The 27,177-nt window shown below is 43.4% G+C and overlaps 1 protein-coding gene across 1 annotated transcript in view; it reads right to left on the reverse strand.

Annotated features, from left to right (window-relative positions):
• Nucleotides 1-4,565: 4,565 nt before the first annotated feature.
• PTPN3 (protein tyrosine phosphatase non-receptor type 3) overlaps nucleotides 4,566-27,177 on the reverse strand; it is a 366,738-nt gene continuing 344,126 nt past the window's right edge. Inside the window, exon 27 of the mRNA XM_073630792.1 lies at nucleotides 4,566-4,782. Coding sequence (XP_073486893.1) covers nucleotides 4,723-4,782 — 60 coding nt within the window. The 3' untranslated portion in view covers nucleotides 4,566-4,722. The remainder of the gene's footprint in view (nucleotides 4,783-27,177) is intronic.

A 27,177-nucleotide genomic window follows, 5' to 3' on the forward strand; every position in this document is an offset into this window, starting at 1 on the left:
ACCAGCATTGCTGAAGCTGAGGGACTCTCCTAGCTGCCGGGGGAAGAACTCCTCCAGTGAGAGTGGGGGGGAAGCGAAGGAAAAGGAAAGACAGATTCTGGTGGTAGGGGACTCAATTCTTAGAAAGACAGAGAGGGCAATCTGTAACAAAGACCTGAAGCGCCGAACTGTATGTTGTCTACCGGGTGCTTGGGTTCGGCACATCATGGATCTGGTGGACAGATTACTGGGAGGGGCTGGGGAAGACCCGGCTGTCATGGTGCACGTTGACACCAATGACAAAGTCAGAGGCAGATGGAGTGTCCTAAAGAACAATTTTAGGGACTTGGGAGCTAAATTGAGGAAAAGGACCTCCAAGGTAGTATTCTCAGGAATACTACCGGTACATCGAGCCACACCAGAAAGGCAGAGGGAGATTAGGGAAGTAAACAAGTGGCTGAAGAGCTGGTGTAGTAAGGAGGGGTTTGGGCTGACTTCTCAGTCGATCACCAGTACTATAGAAGGGACGGACTGCACCTAAATGAGGAGGGTGCAGATCAGCTGGAAGTAAAGATGGCCAAAAGGTTAGAGGAGTTTTTAAACTAGGCGACGGGGGGGAGGGCCCAGAGGTAGAGATAGTCAGTGCGGAACATATTCCAGAGGGTAGTATTGGGGGCATTAGTGGTAGGTTGACTAAAGCACATAAAACCAAGGTAAGTATAGTAACAAATCCTAGTTGCAATCTCGGAACACCCAATAAGAGGATAGTATGCGACCGGTCTAAACTATGTTGCATGTTCACCAACGCCAGGAGCCTGGCGGACAAGATGGGTGAACTAGAGATACTGTTGTACAAGGAGGATTTGGATTTTGTGGGAATTTCAAAGACCTGTTTCAACAGCTCTCATGATTGCCTGGCAAACATTCAAGGGTATACCCTTTATTGCAGGGATAGAGAGAGTAAAAAGGGGGAGGGGTATGCCTATATATCAAGAATAATGTACAAGTGAATGTGAGAGATGACATCACTAAGGGAGCTAGGGAGGAGGTGGCGTCCTTATGGGTAGAGCTCCAAAGGGATGAAGCTAAGCGGAAAATATTACTGGGAGTATGCTATAGGCCCCCTAACCTGAGGGAGGAGGGGGAAGACGTATCTCCTATCACAAGTTGGATTAGCAGCAAGGATGGGAAGTGTTATCATAATGGAGGATTTTAATTATCCAGGCATAGACTGGGCAGAGGGAACCACATATTTGTCTAAGGCTCGCCAGCTCCTAAATGTCTTGCAGGACAATTTCATGGTTTAGATGGTAGACGCACCAACTAGAAATAAAACATTACTGGATCTATTATCAACAATACAGACCTGATCACGCATGTGGAAATACGGGGCAATTTAGGAAACAGCGATCACAGTTCAATTGGCTTCAGTATAGATCACACAAATAGGAAACATAAGGGGAATACAAAGATGCTGAATTTCAAAAGAGCCAACTTCCCTAACTATGAACCTTGTTAGAAGGCATGAATTGGGATAAAATCTTAGAAACAAAGAACACGGAGGGGAGATGGGTTTGCTTTAAGAGCATATTAAATAAGTGCATTAGTCAATGCATCCCATTGGGTAATACATTTAAAAGAGCGAACAAAAGTCTTGGATGGCTTAACTCCAATGTAAAAATGCATATAAAAGCAAAGGAGAAGGCCTTCAAAAAATACAAGGTTGAGGGATCAGCATTCAAACTTTATAAAGAATGCAACAAGAAATGTAAGGGTGCAATTAGGGTGGCTAAGATAGAACAGAAAAGGCACATAGCAGAGGAGAGCAAAAAAAAAAAAAAAATCCCAAGAAATTCTTTAAGTATGTAAACAGTAAAAAAAGAGAGGACAGACCATATTGGCCCCATAAAGAATGAGGAAGGACATCTGGTTACAAAGTATGGGGAGATGGCGAAAGTATTGAATTTATTCTTCTCCTTAGTCTTCACAAGGGAATCGTGGGGGCTTCAGTAACCAAAACTGCAGTGTTTATCCTTATGAAACATCACAGGAAGCACCTCCATGGTTAACAAAGGACAGAATTAAAATTAGACTTGGGAAACTTAACATTAATAAACCACTGGGACTAGATGGCTTGCATCCGAGGGTACTTAGGGAACTCAGTCAAGTAATTGCCAGACCATTGTTCCAAATTTTTACTGACAGTCTACTGACTGGAATGGCACCAGGTGATTGGAGAAAAGCCAATGTAGCACCAATATTTAAAAAGGGCCCAAATTACATCCCTGGGGAATTACAGACCAGTTAGCCTAACATCCATAGTATGCAAACCAACGCCAAGACCCCAGGTCCTTTTCCATCCCACATTCCCCAAGAGGTTCTTCCCGTAGTGAGTAGACTGCATTCATATTTTTGCCACCCAAATGCATTATTTTACATTTTTCTACATTAACCTCATTTGCCATGTAGTTGCCCACCACATTAATTTGTTCAGATCTTCTTGCAAAGTTCCCACATCCTGCGGAGAAGTTATTGCCCTGCTTAGTCTAATATAGTTCGCAAATACAGAGATTGAGCTGTTTATCCCATCCTCCAGGTCATTTATAAACAAATTAAATAGAATTGGTCCCTGGACAGAACTCTGGGGGACCCCACTTTCCACCCCGGACCATTCCGAGTACTCCCCATTTATCACTACCCTCTGAACTTGCCCCTGTAGCCAGTTTTCAATCCATGCACTCACCCTATGGTCCATGCAAACGGACCTTACTTTGTACAGTAAACGTTTATGGGGAACTGCATCAAATGCTTTTGCAAAATCCAGATTCACCACGTCTACGGGCCTTCCTTTATCTAGATGGCAACTCACCTCCTCATAGAAGGTTAATAGACTGGTTTGGCAAAAATGATTTTTCATTAATCCATGCCGATTACTGCTAATGATACCGTTGTCATTACTAAATTCTTGTATATAGTCCCTTATCATCCCCTCCAAGAGCTTGCATACAATTGGTGTTAGGCTAACTGGTCTGTAATTCCCAGGGATGTATCTTGGCCCTTTTTAAAATATTGGTGCTATGTAGCATTTATGTTACATGATCTTTTGCAGATAAAGGTCCTACAAAATACTTTTTTTTCTAGATCTAGAAATATGAAAGAATCCAACAATTTATTCTGACATATATACAGTATTTATTTTTCATTAGCCCAAGTGCCAGCACATAAGACGCATTGAATTCATTTTGTTTTTCTTTTTAGTTTTTTTTTTTTTTATATAATTTATTTCAGGATGAGGGCTTGCTATATTTTTCTTTTTGCATGTTCTGCCTGTGCTCGCATGAGTTTCTCTGGTTATCTTCCACACTCCAAAAACACATGGGTCAGCTAATTGGCCTTAGTACAGAAGTGTCCAAATTTTTTACCTTCCTTGGTCGCAATGGAAGAAGAATGGACTTGAGCCACACATAAAATACACTAAGGGATCATGCACCCTGCAGTTAAAAAAAAATCTGCTTTTACAGGCATTCTGGCTTTTATTTCAGCTTGAAGAAGCTTGTCCTTTATTGGGTACTGTAAAATGTTTTTATTGAGCGTCTTTGAGCTTATTTGAGCATTATGCTGCGTACACACGATAGGACATTCTGACAACAAAATCCTGGATTTTTTTCCCACGGAAGTTGGCTCAAACTTGTCTTGCATACACACGGTCGCACAAATGTTGTCGGAAATTCTGAACATCAAGAACGCGGTGTCGTACAACTCATACGACGAGCCGAGAAAAATGAAGTTCAATAGCCAGTGAGGCTCTTCTGCTCGATTCCAAGCATGCGTGGAATTTCGTGCGTTGGAATTGTGTACACACAATCGGAATTTTCGACAACAGATTTTGTTGTCGTAAAATTTGAGAACCGGCTCTCAAATTTTTGTTGTCAGAAATTCTGACAACAAATGTCCAATGGAGCCTACACACGGTCGGAATTTACGACAACAAGCTCACATCGAACATTTGTTGTCGGAAATTCCAACCATGTGTACGCAGCAAAAGTGTTTTTTTTTTCTATTATTCACAAATCCTCCCCTCAGCTAATTTTTCCTATCTTTTTGTGTGTTTTCTAGCTTCTGTGAGCTTTTTCATGATTTTTTCATGCTCTTTCGCCCTTTTCCGCAAATTTTTGGGCACTTAGGTGTCTTTTCTGCTAGAAAGCTCCTCTCAAAAACGCAAGTTTGGTGGGGGTTGTTTTATGCCTGTAATAGCATATGCCTGTAAACTCCTGAAAAAGCCATAGTGTGCATGGACACATTGGCTAACATGGAGGGGAGTTTCCAGGCAGAAAAAATAAGAGATCAAAAAGCTCAAAAGCCCATAGGAGCAGCTTCTTTGAGCTGCAGCGTGCATGAGCCCTAACAGTAAAGATAGCCGATGAGCAGAAAAAGTAAGGCAGATTACAAGTTAACAGGCAATGATATACATAATGTACCTATCTGAGTAATAAAACTCAATTTTTTTGTAACATTTTTAATTATAAAAATAAAAGAGGGTAACACAAAAGTAGTGCGATATTTGACACTGTTTTTGATAAAGGAACCTACGTTTTCCTTATGGCACTTTCCTTGATGCGCCTTGAAATTGGCAGCATGTTTTTGCATATAATGTCTTTTCAATGTATAGTCTTTGAAAACTGCCTTAGTATTTGCTTGACAAAAAATTAGTTATCTGTCCGATTTTCCTTGAACCATTTTCCTTCATCCCCAACTTTTCTTTTTTTGGGTTCTGTTTTCTTTTGCGACAGTGTGGAAGCCATGCTAGAATTAAAAAAAATAATAGGTTAGGGGATCGGATTTCAACTATATGCTATAGCGATATTTATTTATACTGTATATAAAATATATTAAAATATATTTTATTTATATTTTTAACTATATTTTAAATAAATGTTATGCACTGGATACTGAATCTTCTGTTATCTTCACAGCAGAAGAGGAGTGTTCTTTTGGTATTTACATCACTGCCTATTTGGCTGTCAACTGGTGGGTTCCTCTCAGGATCCAGAAGAGTGCAGTAGCAGTAGCTGATTTTATGAATGTTCTGGATTGCCTGCCATTTTACAAAAAAGTATTACTTGGGATTTCCACCTCCATTATCTACATGAAACAACATGTCAGAGACAGTGAGGCAAATGGTCAGCTTGGACACAGGGTGTAGTGCTGGATCACAGATGAGCACACCTGGAAGCAGCATCGGTGAATGACGGCAGAGACAGTCCTGTCCTGGCATTTTAGGGTCTCAAGAAATGAGATAGACCTTTTCAAATCGCATATACCATAGTTTGTAGATGCTATATCTTGTACACAAACCAATTAACCACTTAAGGACCGCCTAACGCCGATTTACGTCGGCAAGGCGGCACGGGCAGGCAAAATCACGTACATGTACGTGATTTGCCTCTCGCGGGTGGGGGGTCCGATCGGACCCCCCCCCGGTGCCCGAAGCGGTCCCGTTCTGTTCCCCGGCGATCCGAGATGAGGGGGAGGCCATCCGTTCGTGGCCCCCCCCTCGCGATCGCCGCCGGCCAATGGGAACACTCCTTTGCTGCTGTATGCTAAACAGCAGCAAAGGAAATGATGTCATCTCCCCTCGGCTCGGTATTTTCCGTTCCAGCGCCGAGGGGAGAAGACATCAATGTGAGTGCACAACACACACACACACAGTAGAACATGCCAGGCATACAAAACACCCCGATCCCCCCCCCGATCGCCCCCCGATCCCCCCCCAATCACCCCCCCCCCCTGTCACAAACTGACACCAGCAGGTTTTTTTTTTTTTTTTTTTTTTTTTTTTCTGATTACTGCATAGTGTCAGTTTGTGACAGTTACAGTGTTGGGACAGTGAGTATCACCCCCCTTTAGGTCTAGGGTACCCCCCTAACCCCCCCTAATAAAGTTTTAACCCCTTGATCACCCCCTGTCACCAGTGTTGCTAAGCGATCATTTTTCTGATCGCTGTATTAGTGTCGCTGGTGACGCTAGTTAGTGAGGTAAATATTTAGGTTCGCCGTCAGCGTTTTATAGTGACAGGGACCCCCATATACTACCTAATAAATGTTTTAACCCCTTGATTGCCCCCTAGTTAACCCTTTCACCACTGATCACCGTATAACCGTTACGGGTGACGCAGGATAGTTCGTTTATTTTTTATAGTGTCAGGGCACCCGCCGTTTATTACCTAATAAAGGTTTAGCCCCCTGATCGCCCGGCGGTGATATGCGTCGCCCCAGGCAGCGTCAGATTAGCGCCAGTACCGCTAACACCCACGCACGCAGCATGCGCCTCCCTTAGTGGTATAGTATCTGATCGGATCAATATCTGATCTGATCAGATCTATACTAGCGTCCCCAGCAGTTTAGGGTTCCCAAAAACACAGTGTTAGCGGGATCAGCCCAGATACCCGCTAGCACCTGCGTTTTGCCCCTCCGCCCAGCCCACCCAAGTGCAGTATCGATCGATCACTGTCACTTACAAAACACTAAACGCATAACTGCAGCGTTCACAGAGTCAGGCCTGATCCCTGCGATCGCTAACAGTTTTTTTGGTAGCATTTTGGTGAACTGGCAAGCAAGCACCAGGCAGCGTCAGGTTAGCGCCAGTACCGCTAACACCCATGCACGCACCGTACACCTCCCTTAGTGGTATAGTATCTGATCGGATCAATATCTGATCCGATCAGATCTATACTAGCGTCCCCAGCAGTTTAGGGTTCCCAAAAACGCAGTGTTAGCGGGATCAGCCCAGATACCTGCTAGCACCTGCGTTGTGCCCCTCCGCCCGGCCCAGCCCATCCCACCCAAGTGCAGTATCGATCGATCACTGTCACTTACAAAACACTTAACGCATAACTGCAGCGTTCGCAGAGTCAGGCCTGATCCCTGCGATCGCTAACAGTTTTTTTGGTAGCATTTTGGTGAACTAGCAAGCACCGGCCCCAGGCAGCGTCAGGTTAGCGCCAGTACCACTAACACCCACGCACGCAGCATACGCCTCCTTTAGTGGTATAGTATCTGAACGGATCAATATCTGATCCGATCAGATCAGATCTATACTAGCGTCCCCAGCAGTTTAGGGTTCCCAAAAACGCAGTGTTAGCGGGATCAACCCAGATACCTGCTAGCACCTGCGTTTTGCCCCTCCGCCCGGCCCAGTCCAGCCCACCCAAGTGCAGTATCGATCGATCACTGTCACTTACAAAACACTAAACGCATAACTGCAGCGTTTGCAGAGTCAGGCCTGATCCCTGCGATCGCTAACAGTTTTTTTGGAAGCTTTTTATTGAACTGGCAAGCACCAGCGGCCTAGTACACCCCGGTCGTAGTCAAACCAGCACTGCAGTAACACTTGGTGACGTGGCGAGTCCCATAAGTGCAGTTCAAGCTGGTGAGGTGACAAGCACAAGTAGTGTCCCGCTGCCACCAAAAAGACAAACACAGGCCCGTCGTGCCCATAGTGCCCTTCCTGCTGCATTCGCCAATCCTAATTGGGAACCCACCACTTCTGCAGCGCCCGTACTTCCCCCATTCACATCCCCCAACGAAATGCAGTCGGCTGCATGAGAGGCATTTTTATGTGCTCCCGAGTACCCCTACCCAACGAACCCCCCCCAAAAAGATGTTGTGTCTGCAGCAAACGCGGATATAGGCGTGACACCCGCTATTATTGTCCCTTCTGTCCTGACAATCCTGGTCTTTGCATTGGTGAATGTTTTGAACGCTACCATACACTAGTTGAGTATTAGCGTAGGGTACAGCATTGCACAGACTAGGCACACTTTCACAGGGTCTCCCAAGATGCCATCGCATTTTGAGAGACCCGAACCTGGAACCGGTTACAGTTATAAAAGTTAGTTACAAAAAAAGTGTAAAAAAAAAAAAAATATATATAAAATAAAAAAAAATAGTTGTCGTTTTATTGTTCTCTCTCTCTATTCTCTCTCTCTATTGTTCTGCTCTTTTTTTACTGTATTCTATTCTGCAGTGTTTTATTGTTATTGTTATTGTTATTGTTATTGTTATTATGTTTTATCATGTTTGTTTTTCAGGTATGTAATTATTTATACTTTATTGTTTACTGTGCTTTATTGTTAACCATTTTTTTGTCTTCAGGTACGCCATTCACAACTTTGAGTGGTTATACCAGAATGATGCCTGCAGGTTTAGGTATCATCTTGGTATCATTCTTTTCAGCCAGCGGTCGGCTTTCATGTAAAAGCAATCCTAGCGGCTAATTAGCCTCTAGACTGCCTTTACAACCCGTGGGAGGGAATGCCCCCCCCCCCCCCACCGTCTTCCGTGTTTTTCTCTGGCTCTCCTGTCTCAACAGGGAACCTGAGAATGCAGCCGGTGATTCAGCCAGCTGACCATAGAGCTGATCAGAGACAAGAGTGGCTCCAAACATCTCTATGGCCTAAGAAACCGGAAGCTACGAGCATTTTATGACTTAGATTTCGCCGGATGTAAATAGCGCCATTGGGAAATTGGGGAAGCATTTTATCACACCGATCTTGGTGTGGTCAGATGCTTTGAGGGCAGAGGAGAGATCTAGGGTCTAATAGACCCCAATTTTTTCAAAAAAGAGTACCTGTCACTACCTATTGCTATCATAGGGGATATTTACATTCCCCGAGATAACAATAAAAATGATTTAAAAAAAAAAAAAATGAAAGGAACAGTTTAAAAATAAGATAAAAAAGCAAAAAAATAATAAAGAAAAAAAAAAAAAAAAAAAAAAGCACCCCTGTCGCCCCCTGCTCTTGCGCTAAGGCGAACGCAAGCGGCGGTCTGTCGTCAAACGTAAACAGCAATTGCACCATGCATGTGAGGTATCGCCGCGAAGGTCAGATCGAGGGCAGTAATTTTTGCAGTAGACCTCCTCTGTAGATCTAAAGTGGTAACCTGTAAAGGCTTTTAAAGGCTTTTAAAAATGTATTTATTTTGTTGCCACTGCACGTTTGTGCGCAATTGTAAAGCATGTCATGTTTGGTATCCATGTACTCGGTCTAAGATCATCTTTTTTATTTCATCAAACATTTGGGCAATATAGTGTGTTTTAGTGCATTAAAATTTAAAAAAGTGTGTTTTTTCCCCAAAAAATGCGTTTGAAAAATCGCTGCGCAAATACTGTGTGAAAAAAAAAAATGAAACACCCACCATTTTAATCTGTAGGGCATTTGCTTTAAAAAAATATATAATGTTTGGGGGTTCAAAGTAATTTTCTTGCAAAAAAAAAAAAACTTTTTCATGTAAAAAATAAGTGTCAGAAAGGGCTTTGTCTTCAAGTGGTTAGAAGAGTGGGTGATGTGTGACATAAGCTTCTAAATGTTGTGCATAAAATGCCAGGACAGTTCAAAACCCCCCCAAATGACCCCATTTTGGAAAGTAGACACCCCAAGCTATTTGCTGAGAGGCATGTCGAGTCCATGGAATATTTTATATTGCGACACAAGTTGCGGGAAAGAGACAAATTTTTTTTTTTTTTTTTTTTTTTTTGCACAAAGTTGTCACTAAATGATATATTGCTCAAACATGCCATGGGAATATGTGAAATTACACCCCAAAATACATTCTGCTGCTTCTCCTGAGTACGGGGATACCATATGTGTGAGACTTTTTGGGAGCCTAGCCGTGTACGGGACCCCGAAAACCAAGCACCGCCTTCAGGCTTTCTAAGGGGCGTGAATTTTTGATTTCACTCTTCACTGCCTATCACAGTTTCGGAGGCCATGGAATGCCCAGGTGGCACAAAACCCCCCCAAATGACCCCATTTTGGAAAGTAGACACCCCAAGCTATTTGCTGAGAGGTATAGTGAGTATTTTGCAGACCTCACTTTTTGTCACAAAGTTTTGAAATTTGAAAAAAGAAAAAAAAAAAAAGTTTTTTCTTGTCTTTCTTCATTTTCAAAAACAAATGAGAGCTGCAAAATACTCACCATGCCTCTCAGCAAATAGCTTGGGGTGTCTACTTTCCAAAATGGGGTCATTTGGGGGGGGTTTGTGCCACCTGGGCATTCCATGGCCTCCGAAACGGTGTTAGGCAGTGAAGAGTAAAATCAAAAATTCACGCCCTTAAAAACGCTGAAGGCGGTGATTGGTTTTCGGGGCCCCGTACGCGGCTAGGCTCCCAAAAAGTCCCACACATGTGGTATCCCCATACTCAGGAGAAGCAGCTAAATGTATTTTGGGGTGCAATTCCACATAGGCCCATGGCCTGTGTGAGCAATATATCATTTAGTGACAACTTTGTGCAAAAAAAAAAAAAAAAAAAAAAAAGTGTCACTTTCCCGCAACTTGTGTCAAAATATAAAATATTCCATGGACTCAATATGCCTCTCAGCAAATAGCTTGGGGTGTCTACTTTCCAAAATGGGGTCATTTGGGGGGGGGTTGTGCCACCTGGGCATTCCATGGCCTCCGAAACTGTGATAGGCAGTGAAGAGTGAAATCAAAAAGTTACACCCTTAGAAATCCTGAAGGCGGTGATTGGTTTTCGGGGTCCCATACGCGGCTAGGCTCCCAAAAAGTCCCACACATGTGGTATCCCCGTACTCAGGAGAAGTAGCTGAATATATTTTGGGGTGCAATTCCACATAGGCCCATGGCCTGTGTGAGCAATATATCATTTAGTGACAACTTTTTGTAAATATTTTTTTTTTTTTTTTTTTTTGTCATTATTCAATCACTTGGGACAAAAAAAATAAATATTCAATGGGTTCAACATGCCTATCAGCAATTTCCTTGGGGTGTCTACTTTCCAAAATGGGGTCATTTGGGGGGGTTTTGTACTGCCCTGCCATTTTAGCACCTCAAGAAATGACATAGGCAGTCATAAACTAAAAGCTGTGTAAATTCCAGAAAATGTACCCTAGTTTGTAGACGCTATAACTTTTGCGCAAACCAATAAATATACGCTTATTGACATTTTTTTTACCAAAGACATGTGGCCGAATACATTTTGGCCTAAATGTATGACTAAAATTGAGTTTATTGGATTTTTTTTATAACAAAAAGTAGAAAATATCATTTTTTTTCAAAATTTTCGGTCTTTTTCCGTTTATAGCGCAAAAAATAAAAACTGCAGAAGTGATCAAATACCATCAAAAGAAAGCTCTATTTGTGGGAAGAAAAGGACGCAAATTTCGTTTGGGTACAGCATTGCATAACCGCGCAATTAGCAGTTAAAGCGACGCAGTGCCAAATTGGAAAAAGACCTCTGGTCCTTAGGCAGCATAATGGTCCGGGGCTCAAGTGGTTAATATACACTTTTTGGGATTTTTCTTTTTTTTTTTTTTTACCAAATACATGTGGCAGACTACATTTTGGCCTAAATTTATAAAGAAATTTGATGTTATTGGATATTTTTTATAACAAAGTAGAAAATATTGTTTTTTTTTTCAAAACGGTTTATAATCTTTTCATTTATATAGCAAAAAAAACAAAACCCAGTGGTGATTAATTACTACCAAAAGAAAGCTCTATTTGCATGAAAACAATTATAGGAGTATAATTTTGTGTACAGTTTTGAATGACTGCGTTATTGCACAGTGCTGAATAGCAAAAGATGCCCTGGCCATGAAGAGGGTAAAACCTTACGGAGGTTAAGTGGTTAATAAAAACAACCCTTCATCCCTCCCACACACACAGATACTACATTTCCCTGCACCTCCTGCTACTCTATTCCTCTAAAAAAACTAAGTTCAAACCTTGTTGTATTGGATGGAGTTGGCGATTAAACAGAATTATTGGCTTTCTCATATTACTCTCATAACGGTGTTCAGGCTTTCCAATTGGCCATTTAGACCCAAGAACTGCATGCTAGAAAAAAGGGAAGGAGGTCAAACGCTCGCTCATACCCAGAAGGACCAGGTATTTTCTAAAGGGATCCAAAGGAGCAGCAGGCTAATGTGACATTGGTGAATATTAGCGGGAGGGTGGTGTCCTTTCATGAGACTCTGTCATTTGCCCCTTAATAGGCATAATGACAGATTCTCTTTATGTTGTATTAATTAGCTCTACAAAGGCTAGCAGGCCTGTTTTTTTTTTAGTGAAACTCAGTAACTCCAGTAGACATTAATAGCAGGGAACCCTCCTAGAATGCAAAGATCCAAGCACAAGCACAGTTTAAGAATTGTGTTACCCCCTTGCCGACCAGCCACCGTCATTATACGGCGGTAGGTTGGTACAGCTGTGCGAATTGGTGTAGGTGTACGTCAGCTGCTTTAAGAGCAATAGCAGGTGCGCTCGCGACGCATAGACCTAGGCGATGACTTGTGGCTGCGATGTCTGCCGGCCACCCATGATCACTCCACAGCGAGCCAGAACAGGAATTTGTCAATGTAAACACACAGAATCCCATTCTGACAGGGGAGGAGAGAGAGATCTGCTGTTCCCAGTGATCAGGAACAGCGATCTCTCTCCTCCTCCAGTCAGTATACTCCCCCCCCAGTTAGAAACACCTCCCTAGGGAACACTTAACCCCTTAATCGCCCCATAGTGTTAAACTCTTCCCTGCCAGTGTCATTTATACAGTAATCAGTGGCTATTTTTAGCACTGATTGCTGTATAAATGTCACTGGTCCCAAAAAAGTGTCAAAAGTGTCCAATCTGTCCTCCGCAATGTTGCAGTCCTGCTAAAAATCACTGATCATCGCTGTTACTAGTAAAAAAAAAAATTATAATAAAAATGCCATAAATATATCCCCTATTTTGTAAACGCTAAAACTTTTGCGCAAACCAATCAATATAAGCTTATTGCAATATTTTTGGTAAAAAAAAGTAGAATACATATTGACCTAAACTGATCTTTCTATTTTTGTTTATATCGCAAAAAAAAAAAAACTGCACAGGTGATCAAATAACACCAAAACAAAGCTCTATGTGTGGGAAAAAAAGGACATAAATTTTGTTTGTGTACAATGTCACATAACCGCACAATTGTCAGTTAAAGTGACACAGTGCCGTATCGCAAAAAATTGCATGGTCATTAAGGGGGTAAACCCTTGCGGGGCTGAAGTGGTTAAACCTGCTTTAACATTGAGACATTTGACTCAGTTCCCAGAGCTAACATACCAAGGTCAGGATCTTTAGTTTAAAAGAGTGACAGCTATTTTCAGCTGAGTTAAATGTAATTTTGGAAATTACAATCAAACTGCTGAAAATGAAGATCCTTATCTTCGTGGTAAAGCTCTGTGAATTGTGCCTATTATACTAAATTGGATTGCTCAAGTGAGTGTTGTTCTGCATGAAGACATTGAACCAAATGCCTTTTAGCTTACAGTGCAGTATAAGATGGTGTCCTCTAAAAAAAAAAAAAAAAAACATTACCAGCAGCAGTGTCAAAAATCATATTAAGTTTAACAATGGCCTTAACTGTCAGTGTGATTTCAAAGCTGATTTTTTGTGCAACATGATGCAGCTCTGCAAACAACACCAACTACAAAAAAGTTAAGATGCTGTGTGAAAAAAACATAACAACAGAATGCAATGATTTGCAAATATCATAAATAGAAAAGAAAAAAGACACATCAAATGTTTAAACTGAGAAAATGTACCATTTTAACCACTTCCCACCCAGCTTATAGAAAATTGAAGGCTGGACGGGCCTCTGGTCGATCCAGGTGGACGTCATACGATCTGTCACTGGCTTCATCCTCCGGACACAGATGATAACTGATCACTGTACCGGCCCGCTGCCGGTACTATGTGATCGCTGTAACCAATCACAACAAATCACATTACAGTTGTAAACAATGGATGGATTCCTTTCAAGCCATTCCTTTCATCCATTGTGTACAATTGTGTTGCTAGCTGTGACTGGTCACAGTGATCACATGGTGCAGAATGGGCCAAATCACAGCCTATCTGTGCCATGTGATCGGCTGTGGCCAATCACAGCTAATCACAACAAAACAAACGAAATTAATCAATTTCATTCATGCTTGCATACTATGGTAACATTACATTGCTCTGGACAAAGTGTGTTAAAAAAAAAATCATAAAAAAACAAAACAAATATAATATAAGAAATACAAATAAAAAAAAAAATTTGAAAATAAATTCTTAATTTTTTTTCCCCGTACTTGATCACCACCACCCCAGTTATATGATAATGCTGTACCGCACTGGTATGTAAACTTTTTTAAATTATTTATTTATTTTCCAAAAAACTCGACATGCCTCTTACTAAATACCTTGGACTGTCTACATTCCAAAAAGAAAAAAAGGAGGGGGGAAAGGCCGGAGGCCAAGTGGGACTTTAAATGAGGCAGTAGACAGGTTGGAGTAAGATAAAAAATGTGTACAAGTTTATTGGTAAAAAATTCTGGGTATACAGCACATGTGAAGGGTTACGTGTGCATGCGCACAGACCATGGGGCTGTGCCTCCATCCCGATTGCAAGAAAAAAGAGCATATTCCTTGTCCAGTCCTTGCCCTGTACCACAGTCTGGCTATACCGTGAGTACCCAGAAATTGACATATTGTCCTTTCTGGTTGTATTCATTTTTTGATGGCTTCACATTTTGTAATTTCAGAAATCCTGTAGCATCCGCCCCTGAAGAAGTGTATTCACAGAAACGCGTCAGGCACCAAGGATGCAGCCACTGGGCTTTTAATGGGATCTGATATTGATCAACTTTTTGATGTACCCTATTATTTTATTTTTTATTTTTCATACTCGCCTTTTACACCATGTGTTTTCTGCTCCCCAGCATATATCTATGTATTTATTGTACAGTGTATATTTGCTACAGTTATATATGGTTAGACACACTTTTGTTGATTGTTTGTCTACACATGCATTCATGTAGGCTATGGTCTGTGCGCATGCACACGTAACCCTTCACATGTGCTGTATACCCAGAATTTTTTACCAATAAACTTGTACACATTTTTTATCTTACTCCAACCTGTCTACTGCCTCATTTAAAGTCCCACTTGGCCTCCGGCCTTACCCCCCTCCTTTTTTTCTTGCAATCGGGATGGAGGCACAGCCCCATGCCTCACTCAAAGTCCCAAACCGTTCCATTAAACATTCCAAAAAGAGGTCATTTGGGGGATATCTGTACTGTCCTGACATTTTTGGGCCTCAAGAAATTAGTTTTCACCAATGAAATGTAGCAGAATACATTTTGGCCAAAATTTGTGAAGAACAATTACTTATTTGAAAACTTTTATAACTGACACTAAGAAAAACTTTTTTTTTCAAAATGTTCTGTCTTTTTTCATTTATTTAGCACAAAATAAAAAACCAAGCTCTAGTTATGTAAACAAAATGATAACAATTTAGTTTGGGTACAGTGTTGCATGATCGCGCAATTGTCATTCAAAGTATGACAGCACTGAAAGCTGAAAATTGGCCTGGGCAGCAAAGGGGGTAAAAGTGCCCAGTATTGAAGTGGTTAAGAAAAAAAGAAGTCATTTTGAAATTGATGGCTCAACACGTCTCAAAAAAGTTGGGACAGGGCAACAAAAATCTGGCAAAGTGGTACCAACAAGGAAGAGCCAGAAGAACATTTTGCAACTAATAAGGTTAATTGGCAAGAGGTCATTAACATGATTGACTCTCTAAGATGCTCTTTTTATACCCAGAGTGTCTCAAAAGTAATGATGGGCAGAGGTTCACCAATCTGTGAAAAGATTGTGTTGAAAAATTATTGAACACTTTCAGAATAATGTTCCCTACTGTAAAATTGCAAAGACTTTAATTATATCATCATCTGCAGTACATAATATCATCAAAGGATTCAGAGAATCTGGAGAAATCTCTGTGCGCAAGGGACAAGGCCATAATTGGGGAAATATTTGATTTGACTCGGAATAACTCCAGATGAGCATAACATTGGCCATGATCTTCATCTAGCGGTAGAGCCATTTCATCAGAGAGTGAGGAGGATGGAGACATGCCACTCCAGGAGATAACGTCTCCAGTGAAGGGGATTTTAAAAGTAACAGGAGGAGGAGTAGACACAGGAGGGGGAATGGGGGAAAAAGCAAGGGAAGAAAAGGCAAGGAAGAAACCAACAAGACATGGACACGGAGCCAGCAGAGGAGATGAATATGACCTCCGTGGATTCCTTAACAATTAATATGAATTAGGTACCACAGGACCTGGATGATAAGAAGATTATTAATCTATCCAATTTCACGCTTAAAGATAGACATATTAGGTTACTCCGGAGAGGTCTGTCCCTCTCTCCCACTTGCTCGATAAATGAATTTGAAACCTATAAGGATGAATAAATAGATAAATCTCTTCCTAAGAAAAGTTTATCTGAGATTGGTGCATTAAAAACCTGAAGCTGGTCCTAGTGAGAGCACGCAAAAAGATGCATGGCGTTGGATGCTCTTTTCTCTCTCCTTTGATGAGGTAGGTGGGGAGGATCTACAGGAGATAACCACTATTAGTGACCCATGGAAAACAAAAGCAAATCTCCAGATTATATCCGCAAAAATGTCCCCCTTCCACAAAAATAGATGGCTAGGGGTTTTTCTGTACCTTATACAGGAGGACCTAGCCAACTTTGGCAGGAAAGTGAAAATGACAACCTTGATCCTAGGGAATGGCTTGCCCTCAGGAAATTAAAAGAGGCCTCTAATTTAATCATCAAGAAGGGTGACAAGGGCGGAAATGTTGTCTTGCTCACAGAAGACTACTATGAAAATGAGATTAGACAATAACTTGGTGACCATTTGACATATGAAAGATTTTTTACCAACCCCTTTCCCGCCCTGGTTGATGAGCTAAATTACAAACCACACTTAGCGCTGGAGGTAGCCCTTATCACCAAGAAAGAATTTGATTATCTGAGGGTAACTGAATACAGTACACCCACCATCTACTGTATATCATTCCAAAGGTGCACGGATCTCTACAGAAACCCTCTGGGCAGACCAATAATTTCAGCCATCCGGGGTCCGTTTAAACATGTAGGAAAATATCTTGATGCCCTCCTAAAACAGATGGTGATGTCGCTACCTTCTTATGTTCAAGATACTAGGGATGTACTTTAAAAAATTTCCCAGGTTGATGTGCCCCCTGGGGTCCTGTTGGCGGGTATAGATGTTGAATCTTTATATACATCTATACCCCACTCCTGGGGCCTTGCAGCTACAGCACATTTTCTGGATAGTAATTTTCCCTCCATGGGAACTCAGAATGAGTTCCTGCTTGAACTTTTGCAGTTTGCATTAGGTAATAACTACTTTCAATTTATGCGAACCAGTTACAAACAAATTTGTGGCACATCGATGAGTGCCCCATGGGCACCTGCCAATACCTGCCTCCACCTGGGATGGTGGGAGGAGGAGGTGGTCTATTGCTCTGAAATGTATTTTGGCCATGCCCTACTTTGGCTAAGGTACATAGATGATGTGAACAAATTCTTTAAAACGTGATATTATGAAAAATTGAGTGGTGTATCAAAAAACAAATAGTCCATGTGATATAAAAAATAGATGAATAAAACCAAAAGTGAATTTATCAAAAACAGAATATCCCAAAATGATCCTTCCAAATTTAGGAGATGCAAAAGTTCTTCACGTAATCTCGAAAAGCAGGACACATATTTAATTGAATCATCTGGAATACGGAGCATAAAATGCAAATACAAACTGCTTACCAGATCCGTTGGATCACAAATGATAGAGATCAGAAGCGCTTGTGCATTAGCCTGCCAGCAGGTGAACTCACAGTGATTGAAAGCAGAGAGGAATCCACCTGTTTATCCAGGAATCAGCAAGGACAAAACTTCACTCTCCAGGACACTCTCATAAAAGCCAGGATCTGGGTATTCTCATGTAAGGAGGAATACAAGAGGGCTTCATGGTGCAGTATGTTCCAGCAAAGGTATTTATTTAAAAAACAAACCATACACAGTCCATAAATTCAAGCAGGTAAGAAAAGCAGGTTTGAATCAGCCGCAGTGTCTACCAGTCAGCTGTTCAGCGTGGTGATGTCACAGTCTCATGATCCACCCGACATGTTTCCCCTTAACAGGCATCCATTGGGAACGGAGATCAATATTTATTGTTATTTGTAGCGGTTTCTTTGCGCATCTTTTTCTTTCTTAATATTGGTTTTAGGTTTTGGTATTTGACCTATAGAGGTGCAGCATTTAATCACGCTTTATTTAGTTATATCACTTGTGCACATATTTTTTGTATATATTGAATGGTTAGCGCAAATATCCCCTTCTTTTTTTACATAAATGATGTGCTGGTGCTGTGGCAGGGGATAGCTGAGATGCTTAAAAGTTTAATGGCTGAGCTCAATTTGAACAATAGGAACATTTACCTCACATATACCTATGACCATCATCAGATAGCATTCCTTAACCATCGACAACAACCAACTGCTTTCTAAAACTTATAGGAAGGCAACAGCGGCAAATACTCGTTTTAGAGGCCATCACCCTAGGTCCCTGATTAAGGGCATACCAACGGGGCAGTTCCTTTGGTTACATCGGAACTGCTCCTTAGACTCATTACATAGATTACAGAGCAGAGGCAGAAGAACTCTACAAGAGGTTCAGAGAATGAAATTATCCTCACAGGATCTTAAGGTAATTTAGAAAATGGGCCTCCCAAAAGAGAAGGGAAGAAATATTGATGATTAATAAGAATAGTGATATGGAGCCATCCTCTAACCCAGTTAGAATCATCATGCCCTTTGGCACACAGTGGGAGGAGGTTCAGGTCATAGTCGCTAAGCACTGGCACATACTCACCCGCTCACCTCAAGTGGCCAGTATTGTGGGTCCTAGGCCACAAATGGTGGCTAAGAGGGCAAGAAATCTGGCAGACAAGCTGGTGAGGTTTGAATTTCCCAGATCCACTCCCCAAAATTGGCTAACTGGCCTTCCACAGATGAAGGGAATATTTCCATGTGGGAGATGCCACATTTGTAAATTTGTCAATAGAACAGGTGTGTTCACCGATGCAGACCGACAGAAAACATACCAGATCAAGCAGTTTATAAATTGCAATACGACTCGGGTGCTCTTTATACTGGAGTGCCGATGCCATAAATTTTACGTGGGGAAAACCAAACAGCCATTGAAAGTCCACATCAGTGAACACCTGTTAAGCATACGGGGTGGTGATGATGACACACCGATTGCCCAACATTTCGCACAGTTCCACAAAGGACAACCTCGAGCCTTAAGGTAAAAGGCTTTTATGCCCTAAAATTATCTTATAGAAGTGGAGATTAAAATACAATTCTTCTCCAAAGGGAAAAGGAAAGGATATTCTGGCTGGGGACTTTAACCCTAAATGGGTTAAGCATGAAAATAAGCGTACAGGTGTTTCTGTCCCCATAACCCTATGGCTGTACCATGAGTTATATCACTAGAGATAATTTTTTACCATAAGTGAACCTATTCCCTACTTTAATATTCAACCTGTCCTATACAGATAAAATGTGCCTTTAATCTGAGACATAGATTCTCTTTTTCTTTTGCCCATGTGGGTTTATTTCAATCCGTTTAATGACTGTCACCCATGCTTTTTAGAAAATGATATCTGGTAATGTGTGTGTGTTTGTTTGCCTTTTAAACAATCCTGAATGACTGGGTAGTTAATTCTAAGGTATTGTGCCTTTTTGTTAACAGCCACAAGATGAGGCCATATTTTGGTTCTCACTTACACACAAAACCTGACCCTTTAATGGGTTAAGAAATAGGTGTGCCCTGGTCCTAATGACATCACCGGTTATCCTCAGTATGGGGACTCCATTTAGACTTTAAAAGACCGGGCAGCCAAGTGAGGAAGCTCACGCGATAGGTGGACGAAATGCGTCAGTGTGACAAGCCCCCTTATGCCCGTGGTCCTGTCCACACCATGCAGTTGGACATTTCATACTGCTAAACATCTTTTAGCTGACTTGAAACCAGAACAGTGCAGACCACTACAGCAGGCAGTGCAGAGAGACGTTAGCACCTATGTGATACTTACTAAAATTCAGAGCTTTGTAACAGATGAAGCCATCTTTCCGGTACATGACTACCAAGGGAGATCTGAAAAGCTTCTAGAGTTAGCATCCAGTCGAATAGGGGGCCATTAACATACCCCGAGTGGATGGACTCCCTACCTGGGTTTCCTCCACTGCTTCTGTGGACTTGTTGAACTCAGCTGTGTGTATCAATAAGCCAACTGGATTGAGCTTGTACGGACAGGGTGTCTGACACGGCTGTGTCGTTTTTTTTGCTGAATCTGTACTCAGTATATTCAGCACATGGTATTATTAAGGACGTAGATACTTTACAATATTGATCTATGCATTGAATTCTTATTGCCATTTTTGTGGATTCGCCACCTGTCTGCTATACTGACTTTTATTTTTTGCTCCAATGGACGTCTACTGATTAGATCAATTGAACTTTTACCTGCCAATCTTTTTATCAGTACCTTGTTACTTTTAAAGGAGTACAAGCCTAACTATTGATTGAACTCTGGGACCTTGTGTTGCCCTCTGCCTTGATATCATCGGATGATGTGTGGAGGGATTCTACCATATCTCCAATTAGGATTGCAATAACAAAGGGTCTGACCTTCATACATGGGTTAAATAGTGAACCTAGATGTTACCTGTAGATTTGTATGGCCGATTATTGGCTAACAACAAGAGTTTTTCCTGGGATTCACTCGGACCCCTTTAGTTTACTATATTTCTGTTTAGTTTTAGCCAGTTAACCAACTGGTTTGAGTGGTGGTGTGGATGAGACCCCGGGGGTGTTTTAATGAGAACGGTGTCAATTTTATTCCTGTTGTGTAGTTAACCTTTGTATAAAATAATTTTTCTATAATGTATGTTAATAAAGTTATTTGAGAAAAGAGTGCGATTTGCCCAATGGTTCTAGAAGAACTAGTGGGTTCTTCCCAAATCTTTTACTGTTCATAACGCAATATTGAATGCCTGTGATTTTCAGCCCTCAGAAGGCACTGCATTAAAAATAGGCATGATTCTATGATGGACATCACTATATGGGCTCAAGACTTCCAAAAATCATTGTCTGTGAATACAGTTTGCCGAGCCAACCAAAAATGCAAGATAAAGCTCTATCTGAGCCTTATCTGAACATGATCCAGAAATGCCACTGTCTTCTATGGTCCAAAGTTTATATAAAATGGCCTGTTGCAAAGTGGAAAACTGATCTGTGGTCAGACAAATTGAAATTTGATATTCTTTATGGCAACTATGAGCACTGCATCTTCCGGACAAAAGAGGAGAGGGACCTTTCAGCTTGTTATTAGTGCTCATCAGTAGGGATGAGCCGAACACCCCCCGGTTCGGTTCACACCAGAACCCGCGAACGGACCGAAAGTTCGCACGAACGTTAGAACCCCATTGACGTCTATGGGACTCGAACGTTCGAAATCAAAAGTGCTCATTTTAAAGGCTAATTTGCATGGTATTGTCCTAAAAAGGGTTTGGGGACCCGGGTCCTACCCCAGGGGACATGTATCAATGCAAAAAAAACTTTTAAAAACGGCCGTTTTTTCGGGAGCAGTGATTTTAATGATGCTTAAAGTAAAAAAAAAAAGTGAAATATTCCTTTAAATATCGTACCTGGGGGGTGTCTATAGTATGCCTGTAAAGTGACGCGTGTTTCCCATGTTTAGAACAGTCCCTGCACCAAATGTCATTTTTAAAGGAAAAAATCTCATTTAAAACTGCTTGCGGGTTTAATGTCATGTCGGGTCATGGCAATATGGATGAAAATCAGTGAGACAAACGGCATGGGTACCCCCCAGTCCATTACCAGGCCCTTTGGGTCTTGTATGGATATTAAGGGGAACCCCGCACCCAAATTAAAATAAGGAAAGGTGTGGGGCCACCAGGCCCTATATACTCTGAACAGCAGTGCAAACAAGACAGGGACTGTAGGTTTGTTGTTAAGTAGAATCTGTTTGTAATTTTGAACATTTTTAACGTGTTTAGCTCCAGCCAAAAAATCTTTTCTAAGCTTTTTGGAAAACATAGGGAAGGGTTATCACCCCTGTGACATTTGTTTTGCTGTCTTTCCTCCTCTTCAGAAGATTTCACCTCACTTTTTTGTCCCAATGAAAAATGTTTTTTGAAAATTTGGGTTTTTTTGTGGAACAAGGATTGGAAAGCATCAGTGGAAAGGAGAAATTGTTTTCCCATATTAACTCTTACAGGAGAGAATTTCCCTTCCTAGGGGTAGATTTCATCTCACTTCCTGTTGTCTCCTTCCGTTTGCAAGTAGGAGTCATTTGTAAGTTAGATGTTTGAAAGTAGGGTCCTGCCCTATATACTCAGCAGAAATTTGGGCCTTAGGTATTGCTGTGGCCACAACACTGTAAGCCCTCACAGGGCCCTGCTGTGAAATATTAGATCAAGAATTGTAATTACATGCCCCTGTTGAACAGGAGCTGAAAAATTAGGCCTTAGGCACTGGTGCTGGTGCCACAACACTGCAACCCCTCACAGACACTCTAGTTGGAACGCAGGAATGAGCCCTGCTGCAAAGTATTGCTTCAAAAATTGTAATTACACGCCCCTGTTAGACAGGGGCAGAAAAATTGGGCCTTAGGCACTGGTGCTGGTGCCACAACACTGCAACCCCTCACAGACACTCTAGTTGGAACGCAGGAACGAGCCCTGCTGCAAAGTATTGCTTCAAAAATTGTAATTACACGCCCCTGTTAGACAGGGGCAGAAAAATTGGGCCTTAGGCACTGGTGCTGGTGCCACAACACTGCAACCCCTCACAGACACTCTAGTTGGAATGCAGGAACGAGCCCTGCTGCAAAGTATTACATCAAAAATTGTAATTACACGCCCCTGTTAAACAGGGGCTGAAAAATTGGGCCTTAGGCACTGGTGGTGGCGCCCAGAACCAAAAATGTTCTTACAAGCTATCAGCGTGATGATTGAGGAGGAAGAGGATAATTACTCAGGGATAGTCACTCAGCATCAGCATAGGCAGTCTTTGAAGGGATCTGAGATTTCAAAAAAAATTATTCGGTTACATCAGCATCAGGTGCTTGGTAGCTGGTGGTGATCCAAGACTCATTCATTTTTATGAAGGTCAGCCGATCGACCGAGTCGGTGGACAGACGCACCCTGTGATCGGTTACCACGCCTCCAGCAGCACTGAATGTGCGTTCCGAAAGAACGCTGGATGCAGGACAGGCCAGTAGCTCAATTGCATACTGTGCAAGCTCTGGCCAGTGATCCATCCTCAAGACCCAGTAACCCAGAGGATTTTCGGTGGGAAAGGTGTCCAAGTCTGATCTTGCCCCTAGGTATTCCTGCACCATATAAAACAGACGCTGGCGATGGTTGCTGGAACCGATCATACCTTGGGGCTGCGGACCAAAAAATTGTCTGAACGCATCGGTCAGACGGCCACCTTCTCCACCGCTCCTTCTTTGACTGACCGAAGCCTCAGCAACACGTTGTCCAGAAACAGGAGTTTGTAACCTCCCAGTCTCTGGGAACGCGTTGCACAGACCTTTCTGCAAGGCCTCCCGAAGATGTTTCATCCTCTGCTCCCTCTGCGATGGCAAGATAAGGTCCGCAACCTTACCCTTGTAACGTGGATCAAGGAGGGTTGCCAGCCAGTATTGGTCCTTCTCCTTGATACCACGAATACGAGGATCCTTACGCAGGCTTTGCAGGATCAGGGAGGCCATGCAGCGTAGGTTTGCTGAGGCATTCGGTCCGGAGTCCTCTGGGTCACTAAGAACGACATGGTCCGCAGCCACCTCCTCCCAGCCACGTACAAGTCCATGTGTTTCTTGGGACTGATCCCTTAAAGACTGCTGCTGATGCTGAGTGCCAGGCTCCACCTCCATACTGACACAATCTTCCTCCTCCTCCTCTTCCTCCTCGTCCTCTTCCTGTGTGATCGGCGGGCACGCAGGAACACTGTCTGGATAAAGGGGGCCTTGAGAGCTAAGGAAGTCCTCCTCTTCCTGCCTCTGTTCTGCCTCAAGTGCCCTGTCCATTATTCCACGCAGCGTGTGCTCCAACAGGTGGACAAGGGGGACAGTGTCACTGATGCATGCACTGTCACTGCTCACCATCCTCGTGGCCTCCTCGAATGGTGACAGGACAGTGCATGCATCCCTGATCATGGCCCACTGGCGTGGGGAAAAAAAACCAAGCTCCCCTGACCCTGTCCTGGTGCCATAGTCGCACAGGTACTCATTGATGGCCCTCTGCTGCGTGTGCAGCCGCTGCAGCATGGCCAACGTTGAGTTCCACCTGGTGGGCATGTCACAGATTAGGCGGTTCTTGGGCAGGTTAAACTCCTTTTGGAGGTCCGTCAGCCGAGCACTGGCATTATATGACCGGCGGAAATGCACACAGACTTTCCTGGCCTGCCTCAGGACATCCTGTAAGCCCGGGTACCTGCCCAAGAACCGCTGCACCACCAAGTTAAGGACGTGAGCCAAACAGGGCACATGGGTCATTTGTCCCTGTCGGAGGGCAGAGAGGAGGTTGGTGCCATTGTCGCAAACCACCATTCCTGCCTTAAGTTGGCGTGGCGTCAACCACCTCTGAACCTGCCCCTGCAGAGCTGACAAAACCTCTGCCCCAGTGTGGCTCCTGTCCCCCAAGCACACCAGCTCAAGCACCGCATGGCATCTTTTGGCCTGCGTACTTGCGTAGCCCCTTGAACGCCTACGGAGCACCGCTGGTTCCGAGGAAGAGGCCATAGAGGAAGAAGAAGAGGAGGGGGTGGAGGAGAGAGGTGTGTCACAATCAGCATTTTGGAGGCGTGGTGGCGGAACAACCTCCAACACTACTGCACCTTGTCCTGCATCCTTCCCAGCTGCCAGCAGAGTCACCCAATGCGCCGTGAAACTTAGGTAACGTCCCTGTCCATGCCTGCTGGACCATGAGTCAGCGGTAATATGCACCTTACCGCTGACCGCCCTGTCCAGCGAGGCATGGACATTGCCTTCCACATGCCGGTAGAGAGCCGGAATCGCCTTCCGTGAGAAAAAGTGGCGTTTGGGTACCTGCCACTGAGGAACCGCACATTCCACAAACTCACGGAAGGGGGCAGAGTCTACCAACTGAAAAGGCAGCAGTTGAAGTGCTAGCAATTTTGCCAAGCTAGCATTCAACCGCTGGGCATGTGGATGGCTGGGAGCAAACTTCTTTCGGCGGTGCAGCAGCTGGGGCAGGGAAATTTGCCTGGTACAATCTGACGTCGGTGTACCAAAAGCAGATTGCCCACAAGTACTTGGCTGTGACACACCTAATTCTACACCTTCATTCCTCTCACTGCAGGTCTCAGAGAGGACTGAAGGTCTAGTGGGGTTGGAAATCTCAGCTGATGAGGAGCAAGGAGAGATCCTCTTTGTTCTTTGGTGTGGGTCTTTTAGATACGCTTGCCAACGAACTGCATGGCAGGTCAACATATGTCTGGTCAAGCATGTGGTACCCAAGCGGGAGATGTTTTGGCCACGCGAGATACGCTTGAGACATATGTTGCAAATAGCAGCGGTGCGATCTGATGCACTCGTCTCAAAAAAGGCCCACACCAAAGAACTTTTTGAATAACGCGCAGAGACTGCAGCGCCCTGCACATGTGGAGCTTTGGGGTGTGATGCAGTCAATGTGCTGCCCTTAGGCTGGCCCCTGGAGGGCATCCTGCCTCGTTGGTGATGTGCCGCCGCCTCCTCCTCCTCCTCCTCCTCCTCCTCCTCCTCCTCCTCTCTCCTATCAGGCACCCACGTTGAGTCAGTGACCTCATCATCCCCTCCCTCCTCATCACTGGAGCAAACCTGGCAGTATGCTGCAGCAGGGGGAGCATGACTGCCAGATTGCTGTCCTTCTTGGGCACCCCCTCTGTCCGTGCTCATGTTACTGCCTTCATCGAGCTCAGTATCGTCATCAGAGCCTTCCAAACGCTGGGCATCCTCCTGGAGCATGTACCCAACACTGTGGTCAAACAGTTCGAGGGAATCCTCATGAGGACATGGTGGAGCTAGGGAAGGAGTCACTGATGACATTGAGCTGAGGGAAGAGGCCGCTGCTTTGCCAGACAAAGCACCCTGGGCATGGGTGAGAGAGGATGAGGAGGATGAGGACGGCTTGGTCATCCACTCGACCAAGTCTTCCGCATGTTGCGGCTCAACACGGCCAGCTGCCGAAAAAAAGGCCAAGCGTGTCCCATGGCCACGTGCTGATGAGGATGCACCGTCTCCACGACCAGCACTAGACACAGAGCCTGCTTGCCCTCTCTTATTGGCTTGTGACTGTCTGCCTCTCCTTCTTGGCCTTCCAGACATACTAATGGCCTGTAGCTGCACTAAGCTGGGATAGAACACCTGTAATTTTCTTCAAGTAGCTTTATATACTGTAACCAGACAAGCCTGCCTGTCAGTAGGAAGATAACAGGAACGGATCTAGCTGAACACTGTGAGCAGGACGCACTGTACTAAATGTAAATAGTCTAGCTGCCTGACCGTGGTACTAATAGGATCAAATAGAACACCTGTAATTTTCTTCAGGTAGCTTTATATACTGTAACCAGACAAGCCTGCCTGTCAGTAGGAAGATAACAGGAACGGATCTAGCTGTACACTGTGAGCAGGACGCACTGTACTAAATGTAAATAGTCTAGCTGCCTGACCGTGGTACTAATAGGATCAAATAGAACACCTGTAATTTTCTTCAGGTAGCTTTATATACTGTAACCAGACAAGCCTGCCTGTCAGTAGGAAGATAACAGGAACGGATCTAGCTGAACACTGTGAGCAGGACGCACTGTACTAAATGTAAATAGTCTAGCTGCCTGACCGTGGTACTAATAGGATCAAATAGAACACCTGTAATTTTCTTCAGGTAGCTTTATATACTGTAACCAGACAAGCCTGCCTGTCAGTAGGAAGATAACAGGAACGGATCTAGCTGAACACTGTGAGCAGGACGCACTGCACTAAATGTAAATAGCAGGAACGGATCTAGCTGAACACTGTGAGCAGGACGCACTGCACTAAATGTAAATAGCAGGAACGGATCTAGCTGAACACTGTGAGCAGGACGCACTGCACTAAATGTAAATAGCAGGAACGGATCTAGCTGAACACTGTGAGCAGGACGCACTGCACTAAATGTAAATAACAGGAACGGATCTAGCTGAACACTGTGAGCAGGACGCACTGCAC

Source organism: Aquarana catesbeiana, linkage group LG05, assembly GCF_042186555.1.
Source record: "Aquarana catesbeiana isolate 2022-GZ linkage group LG05, ASM4218655v1, whole genome shotgun sequence".
NCBI classification, from domain to species: Eukaryota; Metazoa; Chordata; class Amphibia; order Anura; family Ranidae; genus Aquarana; species Aquarana catesbeiana.